The 12995-nt window shown below is 33.4% G+C and overlaps 1 protein-coding gene across 2 annotated transcripts in view; it reads right to left on the bottom strand.

The window, feature by feature from the left end:
• Positions 1-12995, bottom strand: part of MACROD2 (mono-ADP ribosylhydrolase 2) — a 2094477-nt gene that overhangs the window by 1685398 nt on the left and 396084 nt on the right. For both annotated transcript variants that reach the window (XM_031949176.1, XM_031949177.1), the window contains exon 4: positions 276-305. In XM_031949176.1, the coding sequence (XP_031805036.1) occupies positions 276-305 (30 nt within the window). The remainder of the gene's footprint in view (positions 1-275; positions 306-12995) is intronic.

Consider the following 12995-nt stretch of genomic DNA (forward strand, 5'->3'; position numbering starts at 1 on the left):
ATGTTTTATCTCATTAGCTTGTAGTTATTACACTTTCTATCAAAAGATAAGAAATTTAATTTAATAGGAAAAATTGGATCCTGAAAAGTTAGAAAGCATTTAAAGCAAAATGATAAAAATAGATTTTTTTCAACTATAAATTATTATCTAGAATGTTAGCATTTTATGGTTAATAACTATAGAAAAATAATTTTGCCAAAATATTACAGAAATGACTAAATATTTTGGATTTTCTATACTGTGAATCTATTTTGAATTCAGTGTCAAAGACTTACCTCCTCCTCCTCCAAGAAGGCTGGCATTTGCTGTTAAAAAAGAATAAGAATAACAATAAATACAACAAATTCAAACTAGGACAAAACAAGAAAATGATGAAATTTAATAAATCTCATTCACATAAAATAATTCTATGCATATATAAACAAATATTAAATAAATATAAATATATGTAAGTAATATTTGGTCATCATTTTCCATTAATACTGTTTAAGAGAGAGCATTATTTTTTCCCTATGCCCTTAGGAACTACTTTTTTTTTTTGAAAATTAGATGTAAATTCTGAACTCCTTAGTCAGCATTTTCTAGTTAAATTGATCCTTAGGATTTTCATTTTTCAGATAAAGCTACTGAGAAAATTCTGATAATTTCTAAAAGCAACAAAGCTTAAAAGTATAATTTGTATCATTTAAAGTAATAATGTTGAACTTCATAACTTCAAATATTGCATGTCACTTCAAAGTAGGAATTCTTGACACTAAAAGCACAAGATTTATAATATTCTGAAAAAACATTTTTAATATCAAAGGCAAAAGATCCCTCAAATTCTACTCTACTGTTACTTCATATGGAGAGGACTATGGATTCTAGAAGATTATATCAGACACGTATTGGCAGATGCAAGGCATTTGGTATAACCCATCAATGGACTCTATGTGTACTGTCTAAAGACAAGACCAGACAAATTTGGAGACAGTCATCACCAGACTGGCTAGAAGGAGATGGATTTTTCAACTATAAGAATGCTTAAAAACATTTCTATGGGGGCAGCTAGTTGGTGAAGTGAATAGAGATGGGTGAAGTCAGGAGGACCTGAGTTGAAATCTGGTCTCAGATAGACACTTAACACTTTCTGGGAAAAGTCACTTAACCCCAATTGCCTCAGGAAAAAAAAAATTCATTTTCTAGGTTAAAGAAGGATTGAAATTAAGTCATTGAATTGTATCCTTAATGCATTTTTCTTTACTTCCTTAAAGTATTTTGTAAATATACAAATATATATATATATATATATATATATATATATGCTTCTTTGTTCATGTCATATACTACAGAACTTATTTTGTTGTTTCTTATTTATATCAATTAATTTAATATTATGAAATAGTTATATAATATGATTAATAACCTCAAGATAACAAATAAAAACAATTCTGTTACATGCTTTTTGAAGGACAGTTAGAGTGATATAGAGACTTGGTGGATGGGAAGAATTCTGCCATTCATATTTCTGAAGATGATTTTTGAAGCCAAGTATAATATATTTAACTCTATTAAATTTCATACTATTTGATTTTCCCAGAGATTTCTAGGAAGAAGAAATAAGTGATCAATTGCATTACAGCCAAATTTCCATCACCAATACTTCAGAACATAAGAAATATACCTAACTATATGATTGAAGTTACCAAAAATGATATTTTGAAAATTGACAAAATATAAAGTCTATGGAAATAAAGAGAAGGAGTAACAACACAACTAAATCCAGTCCAACTCCACATACAATGTGACAGATTCTAACTGGTCCACCTTTGACAAAAAGTTACTACTTTTCCAAGGGGCATTAACCAAATTGGACAGAGAACTCTACCAACAAGTGAGTGGACTTACATGCAAGAACCTTAGAGACATGTCTCACTTGGAATAACTTGATTCAGGGAGTACTATCATCTCATAGATTTTATGGCTAGGAAGGACCTTTTGGGGAAAAAAATCTTAGGCTCAAGGTGCTTACATGCTGGCAGATGGCAGAACCAAATTTCTTTTTTTTTCTTTTTTTTTTTATTATAGCTTTTTATTTACAAGTTATATGCATGGGTAATTTTACAGCATTGACAATTGCCAAACCTTTTGTTCCAATTTTTCTCCTCCTTCCCCTCATCCCCTTCCCCCTGATGGCAGGTTAACCAATACATGTTAAATATATTAAAGTATAAATTAAATACAATATAAGTATACATGTCCTAACAGTTATTTTGCTATACAAAAAGAATTAGACTTTGAAATAGTGTACAATTAGTCTGTAAAGAAAATTAAAAATGCAGGCGGACAAAAATACAGGGATTGGGAATTCTATGTAATGGTTCATAGTCATCTTCCAGAGTTTGTCCCCTGGGTGTAGCTGGTTCAATTCATTACTGCTCTATTGGAACTGATTTGATTCGTCTCCTAGCTGGAGATGGCCAGGTCCATCAGAACTGATCATCATATAGTATTGTTATTGACGTATATAATGATCTCCTGGCCCTGCTCATTTCACTCAGCATCAGTTCATGTAAGTCTCTCCAGGCCTTTCTGAAATCATCCTGCTGGTCATTTCTTACCGAACAATAATATGCCACATACCACAATTTATTCAGCCATTCTCCAACTGATGGGCATCCACTTAATTTCCAGTTTCTGGTCACTACAAAGAGGGCTGCCACAAATATTCATGCACATACAAGTCCCTTTCCCTGCAGAACCAAATTTCTACTCCTACTTATATTTTGTGAATGAAGGAGGACAATGTCATGAAATTTTTTTGACTGAATCTCCACAAATGTATGTTACCTAATATCAAATGGGCCATTACTTTAGCAAGATAAGATTTTCATTCTTTCCTTCCTAATTTATTGGGTCATCTGCATCCAAAACAAAACAAAAATCTTCCAACTCATTCCTCATGCTATTGTTCTTTGTTTCTCAGTCATACTTGTAAAAAAAAAAAGTTACATCATCTGCTGCCTCTACTTTCCCTTTATTCACTTCTCAACTCTCTGATTTAGCATCTGATATCATAACTCAACTGACACTGACACCAGTAAATTATCAATGGTTTCTTCCCTGCCAAAATTAATGACCTTTTTTTTTCAATTCTCACTTATCTTGACTGCTGTATTAAACACTACTGACTACCATCACTTCCTCTTTAGCGCCTCTGCTATGCAATTTCATGATTCTTGGATTTCCTATTGTCTGGGCACTCCTATATTTCCTTTACTGGAGTTTCATCCATAAAACATTTCCTAACTATGAGTATTCCCCAAAGTTCTATCCTGAGCCTGCACCTCTGCCTGCCTCTCTCTCTCTCTCTCTCTCTCCACACACACACACACACACACACACACACACACATTTACTTGGTTATGATTCCCAGAACTATAACCAATTCTAAGCCCTACCTTCAATTCCAGCCCCACGGTATCAATTGTCTATTGTACTTTTCAAAGTGATATCCTATAAGCATCTCAAATCCCACAAGCCCAAAACAAAATTCATGATCTTTCCCTCCCCAAACCTTCTTTCTTCTAAATTTCTTTATTTTAATCATCCTTACAATTACTCAGGATCAATATTGCATTTTGATCATGAACTTCTTAGATTTTCATAATACATACATCCAAACTGGGTCATAACTATCTCGAGATTAGCTATCAAATCTTTCTATCCTCAGCCACTAGTATAATTCAGGTACTCATTATTTCATTATCTCTCAAGTAAACAATGAGGAAGCAATAGCTCATATTTGGTCCCTCTATTTCATGTATTTCCCCACTTAGAACCACTTTCCATACAACTACCAAAGTGATTTTGCTAAATTCTGATTACCATATATCTATGATTCTTCCCTATTCCATCCAATGTAGAAGCAAGCTAGATGGCACTTAGCCTAGAGACACAGGAAGATCTGAGTTTAAATGTGACCTCGGATGCTTATTAACTGTATCACCAAATGCAAATCACTTAAGCTCTGTGTACTTCAACTTCTTCAACTTTAAAATGGAGATATCTCACAGGGCCATGATGAAGATCAAATGAGATGTGTAATAGATTGTTAATAAATACACATAATAGATTGTTTAAAAAAAAATACTTATTTCCTTTCCCTCTACCTTCCAATGTCTCCATCTTTCCTTTATCATCAAGTAGAAACTCCTCCATCTGGAATGCCTTTTATAAACTTTATCCCACCCAGCTTTCCAGCCTTATGATATTTTTCTTTACTCATTCTATAATCCATTCAAAATGGCCTTCTTAAAGTCCCTTCCTACCAGAAATTTACTTCCTTTTCACCTCCATTTCTCAGAATCCCTAGTTTGCTTCAAAGCTAAGCTCAACTATGATATGAAAAATTTTCCTGACCTTCCCAAGTTGGGGGTTCATGTCTCCCCTGAAAAATACTTTATATATCTATTTTATATCTAAGTATACATGTACTCATTATCTTCCTGGAAAGAACCTAAGCACATTGAGAGTTGAAACTTTCTTTTTTCTATCTTTGTGTCACCATTGCATTGAATAAGGTCTTCACATAGCTGGTGTTAAACGATTGATTTACTATAGTGTTCTTTCCATCATGCTATGTTCTTTCCATTATATTTTTTCCTCTACTATGGTCATGCAGCAGAAACTTAAGCCAGTTGGCCATAAGAAAAAAGAACAATGTTAAGACTACCACTTGTAAAAGTATAAGAAACAAAAATTATTCATTCCCATGGGTTGTTTGGTAAGGAACTGTACCATGTAGAGGATATAAGATAATCAGTTATAGGGAATAGTTATGAATCTGCTCTTAGTTGGACTTCTTTACCAACAGACAAAATATAAACCTCAGATTGATAAGTACCAGTACTTAAGAGACAATCAGACTAAGAGACTCCCCCCCCCCCCAATTCTTTACTTAGAGGATCTTGTAAGGAGAAAAGGATTCTTCTTGATACTGAAGATCATTTTACAGTGAATGGGTCATTAAGGAAAACTATGTAATGTCATCCCCTCATACGCTAATGGATCTGTGATCACATCTAAACAGGTGGTCCTTTCAAAGAAGAAATCACCTTTCACAAAGATTAGATTTACCTAATTTAATGTAGCAAATGACACCTCAATCAATCTCACTAATCTAAAATATCTTACCCTGGAAAGAATTCTTTTTTATACTTTTTCTCTCACATAATAATATAAGTATTTTGAGAGAAGAAGCTGTTTCAGCTTTTACATTTCTATCCCCAGTGCTTGATACAGGGTAATTGCTTGACAAATGTTTTTCATTCATTTATGGTAATTCGATTGTCAATGGTAAAGAAAAAAAAAAAAGACTTCTCTTATTACTCCTATTTCTTGTTGAAGGCCGCCTTCCTTCTAGTTGGGAGTCTCTAACCTAATTCCTGGTATTTCTCATTAAAGCTCTACTCCATGAAAGCCAATTCCACATAGAAGGAATCTTACATAAATACCTGTAAAGAACTCCACAAATTGTAAAGTGCTATCCATATACTAGTTATTATCATCTACATTATTATATTTATTAAGGTTATATCTCATGTGGAAAAAAGTAAATTATTAATGCTTCAGGAAACAATAATATGTCTGACTAACAGCACTAGAAGCAAGACATAAATCTGAACCATGGAGCCAATCACTTACCAATATATTCATTTTACCAATAAAAATTCATTTTCAGGTTATTTTCATATGCTATGATTGACTTTATTTAATGGCACATAATAAAATAATTACTATTATGTTTTAACTAAAAAACTACATCTCTTTCAAAATAACTGTATAACTGACAGGTCAGTGAGAAGCAAGATAGTCAAGTCACTTTCACAAAAATAACATTTTTATTTTATTTTCTAGGGATGTGGTAGAGGAGATTAAGTGGATGTTCATGAATTGTGCAGGAAACTCAGGACAAATTAATTGAAAGGTCCATCCAAAACATAGGATTCTTTGATTCTAATAATATATCACTATAACCATATGGTACACTGAGTATCAGCAATTCAAGAAACAATAACATTTTCAATTATAGTTATTATCAGAGACTTTTACCTGTCATTATATTTTGTCTGATATATTTCCAAATAAATAAATTTTGACTAGAACAAAATACCTTCAAATTTTATGAACAGGATTGATACCAAAGTTTCTAAAATGCCTAAAATAATTTTTCAATATCCTCTTTGAAAATACTGGTTAATTATTCATTTCCACTGGAATTTTTTTCATTCATTTTCCACTGGAATACAATTCTCTTCCAATTATAAGGGAAAGAAAAAAATATCAAATTAGATTATTTCAAGGAAAAAAGTCAATGAAAAATCAAAATTGGTTGTTGTGAATTAATGAATCAAAGTGTTATACTCCCCTTTCTCCTGAAATAATAAACCTACTCTACAAAATAAACAGTTTAACTTATAAAATGGAAAAAAAAAACTAAAGTCTAGAATAAGAAGTTGATACTAAAGCAGCTTAAGAATAAGAATTGTTATTCAATATGATGAAGGAAAGAAATAGGGAACTTTAACTGAAATGAACAATAAATTCAGAAATTCTCCCAGAATGTTTCCTCTCTTCTTGTTCTTCTTGTTCTTGAAGAACAATGTCTTTTCACTTCTCAGGCCTGGCAGCTCATCCTACATAAGGTTTTTACCAACTTCTTTCTCCTCAGGATTTTTTGTGTTCTCCTAATTCCTAGGTGATTTTTAAACCTTTACTTTATACATAATCCTTATATATTCGTCTAAGTGCATGCTAAGTTCCCTGAAACTGGGTATTGGTCATTTTTTGTCTCTATATATTCAGTACACACTATCTTAGGTCACAGTAGATGTTACAAGATATCTAATAAGTTGAATTAAAAATTTTCTTCCTGTTCTTCTTTATCTTCCAATTTTTAACAAAAATCATCAGGGCCCTGTGAGAATATATATTTTTTATTCTTCAAGAATGAATACTAAGGAATATGAAAAGTTTGTGAGTAGTTCAAGCAACATCATCTATATCTTGGGAAGCTGATCTAAATGGAAAACAACCAAGATGACTGCTAATACTATCATTATATTGTTTTCCTTCAAAGATCAATGTATGAGTCATTAAGCAGACTGCTTCTGACACATCCTCTAAATGATCCTCTGGTTTTTATTTCCCCCACCAATGGAATGTGTGTAGTCTGATGAATAAGGTAATAGTAAAATTTTAGAGCCGATTTTTTAGTATATAAAGGAATAAATAGCTCCATTGCTACCTAGATATTTACTGTACATAATTGTTCTATTACTTTCTGAAAAAGAGCATATGACTAATATGAGAGAATTGCTGATTCACAAAGCTCTAGGAATCATAATCTTTGCTGAAAAATAAGATCCATGATGATGCATCTGCTACTGTCAATACCTTTCATCATACTCTTTCAAGATAGTTGGCAGAAACTTTTATTTCCTTTTTTCAATAACACATAGTAATAGTTGACATTTATATATCTGGGGGCTATATCCCCATGTTGGTATATATCTGTTTCACTGTAGAATTGAATTGGGTTCCTGGATGATCTTGTGATCAAAAGAATTCTGAAGATAAAGATTCCCAAAATTATATCTTATAAAATCCTACCAAGGTTTTTATATTTGAAATTCAGCTTATACATACAATTAGATCACAGCAAAGGCATTTATTAAGATAACATGGTAAGAATGGTTACAAAATAGTCTACCTATAAATTGAGCGTGCACTCTCCCACAAATAAACATCACATCACAGAGAGATGGTTCACAGATGGAATATACTGGTAAGAAGGGATATATATAGTAAACACATGGCCATCACAAGTCATGCTTTCAGTACTACTGAACCCCAATATCATTTATCTTGCTATGATATCCTCAAATATTTCTCCCTTTAAGACAAATTGCTTAGCTGGGGCCCCCTAGACATGTCTATACTCTCTTGAATCAATACTTGAGTCTTTTCACTGCGGTCTAGGCTCAAATTCCTTGCAACTGTCTTCACTATCTATCTAACTCCCTGGGCTTGCTCTCTACAGGGTATGGTACCCAGGACAAGTACATCTGATACAAAATGCAATGTCTGTCCCACTGACCTCTAAGTGAGTTATAATGGGAAAGGCAAAGAGTGTTTTCCTCATGTCATCTGGTCTCCTCCTCTACAGATTATTCCTGCCTTCAACTGTTCCCAGAGCTGAAAAGCTAGCTTTTAAAGGCCACTAAGGATATAGCCAGTCTTTGATCAACCAATGGCAAGCCACTTTCCTATGCTATCAGGGCAAACTTCATCATATAGTGTGAAGACCATACCAATAGTTGTATAATAAGTGACAGAAGCAAGATTCTGACCCTAAACTCAGCATTGTGTCAACAGAGAGAAATATAGAAATAGTCAGAAAATAGAACCAGAATTAGTTTTTCAAACAAATAATTGTTGCAAACATCACTATATTCTATTGTAGTATAGAGTAATTTTTTTTCTGTCTCTATAGTCTGCCTGTCAACAAGAAGTAATCTATGAAACTAGTCTTTAAACACTGATTAAAGTGATTTGTCTTTTCCAGAATTTACCATTATAAAAAAATTATAATTGCTTTCATCCTAACAGGTTCCAACTGCCTAGTTCTGCTTATTTATTTCGCTTTCTTATTACAATAGGGCATGCACAATGTCAAAGTGATTGCTGGCAGAAACTTGCCCAGGTGTTCTGTTTTGAATATCAATTTTATTCACAATATGTTATCCCAACAGATACAAAAGCTGAAATATCACCTGCTAGAGTAGGACACATAAAAGTCTTCACATTTCACAACTAGGAACAGAAACTGAAAATCTGATCAGACTAAAATCCTGAACGTGTGCAAGACTGGGGGGAGTATTTCATATACACAGTGGCCATCACAACTGACACCTATAGAAATACAATATACACACACAAAAATACAGCCATCAATTTGGCACCAGCCTACTGCTTATACTTTACTAGATTTATGCCTTCTAAATAGAATAAACAATGCCAGAAGTTTGAGAGTGGCATAGTAATCCTCCTTTGAAACTAACAAAATGAAGAAAATTAAGCTTTGACAAATGCTCAATACATACAAACCAAACATAAACTCGTAATTAATATTTATATTATGTACTTACTATATAATCTGAAATAACTACGGATAAGATGGCTGACTACTCTGGGATCTGAGCCATGTGGTTTCTAGGACCTAAAACTAACTATAAAAAGAGAGTCTAGTTCAGTTGGCCTGTTGATATAAAATAGTTGTAGATGAGCTCCATCAGGTACTGGAGGATACCTTTCTGGATCCTCATACAAAGATCTCAAGTCCTTTCATTGCTATTTGGTTCAGCAAGGGTCAACATCTGAGTTGCATCTTTCGGCAAAATGTGAAAGTATTATCTATTGATGGATAAGAACATCTTATTCTAAAGTGGTCTAAATTCAATACCAAAAAAGGATAACATCATTCCCTGTTAGTTAAAGAGACTGTCACAAGGCAAATTATAACATGGATTCTATGCTAAAAGTTGGCAAAAGAAGCTCATTGTTGCAGTTCTCTTAAGAAGGCTTTAAGATTATTCTTAATAATGCATTAAAGATTATTTGTATTCTTGAAGTTGACATTATTATAATACTATAGCTTTCAGAGCTGGAAGTCACCTTAAGGGTCATCTTATGTACTGAGGGCTAAAGAGATAAAGTCACAGAGATACTAAGTAACAAAACATTCAAAGTCAGGATTCAGACTCAAAAAATCTACTACTCTTTAAACTTCACTATAATTCTAAGTGCTTTCTTCCATTTAAAGCCCTAGACCAATACTACTCTGACCATAAACAGGATATGATGTTTAATTCTTTATGCCACATTTTAGGAAAGATACTTGGTAAGTTGCAGAGTGCTTGGAGCAATATTACATTGAGTTCATGACATATGAGGATCGGTAGAATATGATAATAATTAATATTTATGTAATACATGAAGGCTTATTCATATTTCTGCCCAATAACTCTTTGTGATGAAGTCATATTATCGCCATTTTATACATGAGTAAATCTAAACTTAGAAAAATTGAATTACTTGCCCAAAGACACATAGACAATGAGTTTCAAAGACAAGAATGATCTCAGATTATTTCTGATTCCACTTTAAACAAGGTATCTACCATAACTATACAATCGAGGTTAAAGAAAATCAGGATGTTAAGTCTAGGGAAGAAGAGGGAACATGATGTTTGTCTATAAGTATACAAAAGGATGCCATGTGAGAAAAAAAAAGGGTGAAAATTATTTTTTAACCCCAGAAGGTTATACAACACATAGGATTTGTTAAAAAAAAAAAAAAAAAAAAAAAAAAAAAAAAAAAAAAAAAAAAAAAAAAAAAAACAAAGAAAGAAAGAAAGCAAATTTGACATTAGGCAAAGAAAAGCATGCTAACACTTTAAAGCTATCTCAAAACAGAATAGGCTCCATTAAGAGGTTATATAGATTCCCCTTCATTGAACTATTTAAGCAAAGGCTAGGTGACCTCTTGTGGAATATGTTACTAAAGTGGATTCTTGTTTGGGGATGGCTTGGATTGGGAGGCCTCATATGTCTGTTTTCACTATTTCTCTGTAGCATGGATATGACATGGGAACTCAAAAGCTTGAGCACTGGCAGCTTTTATCAATTCAGCCAGGCCTGGTGACAAGCTATATGTCTGAGAACAAGCCTAGCAAAATTCAGAGAGGTTTTCCACTAGATTGGTCATAGTGAAGAATTTTTTGGTCACAAGAGCATTCAACCACCTACTAAATCTTGACCTGTAGCAGTGGATCAGTACCTATAAAGAGAAAATCCACAAGTCCTTGAAGGACTGGCATTATACTAGCATGTCTTCCAAATAACTTAAGTAATCCAATTAGTTACTCAAAGTAAAGGGAAGTGAGAAAGCAATAGGACCTAGGGCAGTGAACCTCTCATCTATTTACAGATACTATGCCTCTCTGTGGAAAAAGGAGTAATAAGATGAAAGGCACTATGATCAAACATAGAAATCGAGACTGAAAGAGAAGTAGAATTGGATCTGTTGAGCCTGCAGTCAAGATCTGAGTTCAAATCCAGCTTTAGATATTAGCCATATAAACCTTGGGCAAGTAATTCCATAAACAAATCTGTTTGCCTCAGGTTTCTTTTCTGAAAATCAGGGATAATAATGACACTTGGCTCCCAGGACTGCTGTGATTATCACAGTCCCTGGCACACAGTAGGTATTGTATAAATGCTAGTATCATGTATTACCTCAATTGAGATAAGTACCATAAGTATCATTGTCTTCATATTTCTGATGCAAAAGCTCAGGCTCACAGAGGTAAGGTCCCTTGCCCATGGCCACAAATCCAGTAAGCATCAAAGGCAGGATTTGAATGAACTACAAAGCTATTACTCTCTTTACTACAGCTGGAAAAAAGACATTCAAAGCAAGTTGCTTCATATGGATGGAGGCAGTGAACAGGAATACACAAGGAAAATCCTGGGCACGGTTCTTGTCTTGTTTTATTTATTTATTCTTACAGGTTTTAAGTTTATCTATGATCCTCTGAGAGCCTAGATAACTTAAGCCCCATAAACTTTAGGAATTCAACTAACCAATAACATTAGGAGATTTACCTTTCACTTGAATTAAAGAATACTTTGCCAAAAGGTCAAGTGTATAATGAACTCTCTGGATATCTGTTTTGACTACTATGGCCCAAATGACACTTAAAACCAAATAAAAACACCACCAGTTAGTAATATCTACTCTCTGAATCTCTTTTGACATTATAATCAAAGACCTGTGCATATTTCTTCAGGCAGGGTGAAAACACAGATACTAGAACTGTGATGTTCCAGATTCTCTGAGATAACAGTTATCCTACAAGAGGATAACTGATAATGCATTTACCATTTCTTGAAACAGCATGTACAAAATACAATATGCTATAGTGAAAAAGATCAATGATATAAGAGGGGGTGGGAATCTATACCCATGCCTTTTCATCCTAGGCAACCTATCAATAAATTACCTATTTATTCTTTGTCAATTAAGAAGACCACAGGAATGACAAAAGCCAGAAATCTGTCTTCAACCAACATATCTCAACATCAGTCAGGAATTCCATAACATGTTGCTAACATTCATTAGCTGCACTACCACAGGAGACACTTTAAGAGAGGAAATGGCATAGCAGTATATAGTCTACCTACCCCACTGCAAAAAAGAATGGGAGAGTGGTGGTGGAAGGGGGAGTAGAGGGAATCATCCATCCAATTCAGAGTTCATAGTCATTTTAAATGTTAGCCTTCTGTTCTAGGATATTTGTTTTTTTTGCCTTGATTCTTGATAGCTTGTTCAACCTATTACACATTGACTAGATCTTCCTAGTACTTTCACTCAGTTTTTTTGACAAATAGTCTTGATTTCTATATCCTTAGCTCAGAGGAGAAACCATTAGCTCTGGGTTCCTCTGCTTCTGGGTATCTTCTCTTTTATAACATCTCCTAGCTGTTACTTCAAGAATATACAGTCCATTGCTATCTTACACATAGTCAAGTGAAACTAACTGCATTTGCAAGAGGGATTTCTGGTTGGCCATAATCTTATCCATCAGGATTACTGAATTAAATCATCTAAAAGATGACTTCTAATTTTACATCCTATAATCCTATAGTTATACAGATATTCTCACGATAGGGACTTTAAATTTCTGGTCTTCTTTGTCTTAGTAGTAAAGACAAAAGTTATAGGATCCTCACAAATTGTCAAACATCAATCAGTCAAGTCAGAGATATTTTTAGTTTAGGTATTTTTAAAGTCATATTTATATATGTGATCTCATCAACTGTAATCTCATTTATTAGTCACAGGTCTTCATGACTTTTTGTGGCTGAAAAAAATTACCTACTGCTGAATTC

Source organism: Sarcophilus harrisii, chromosome 2, assembly GCF_902635505.1.
Source record: "Sarcophilus harrisii chromosome 2, mSarHar1.11, whole genome shotgun sequence".
Taxonomy (NCBI): domain Eukaryota; kingdom Metazoa; phylum Chordata; class Mammalia; order Dasyuromorphia; family Dasyuridae; genus Sarcophilus; species Sarcophilus harrisii.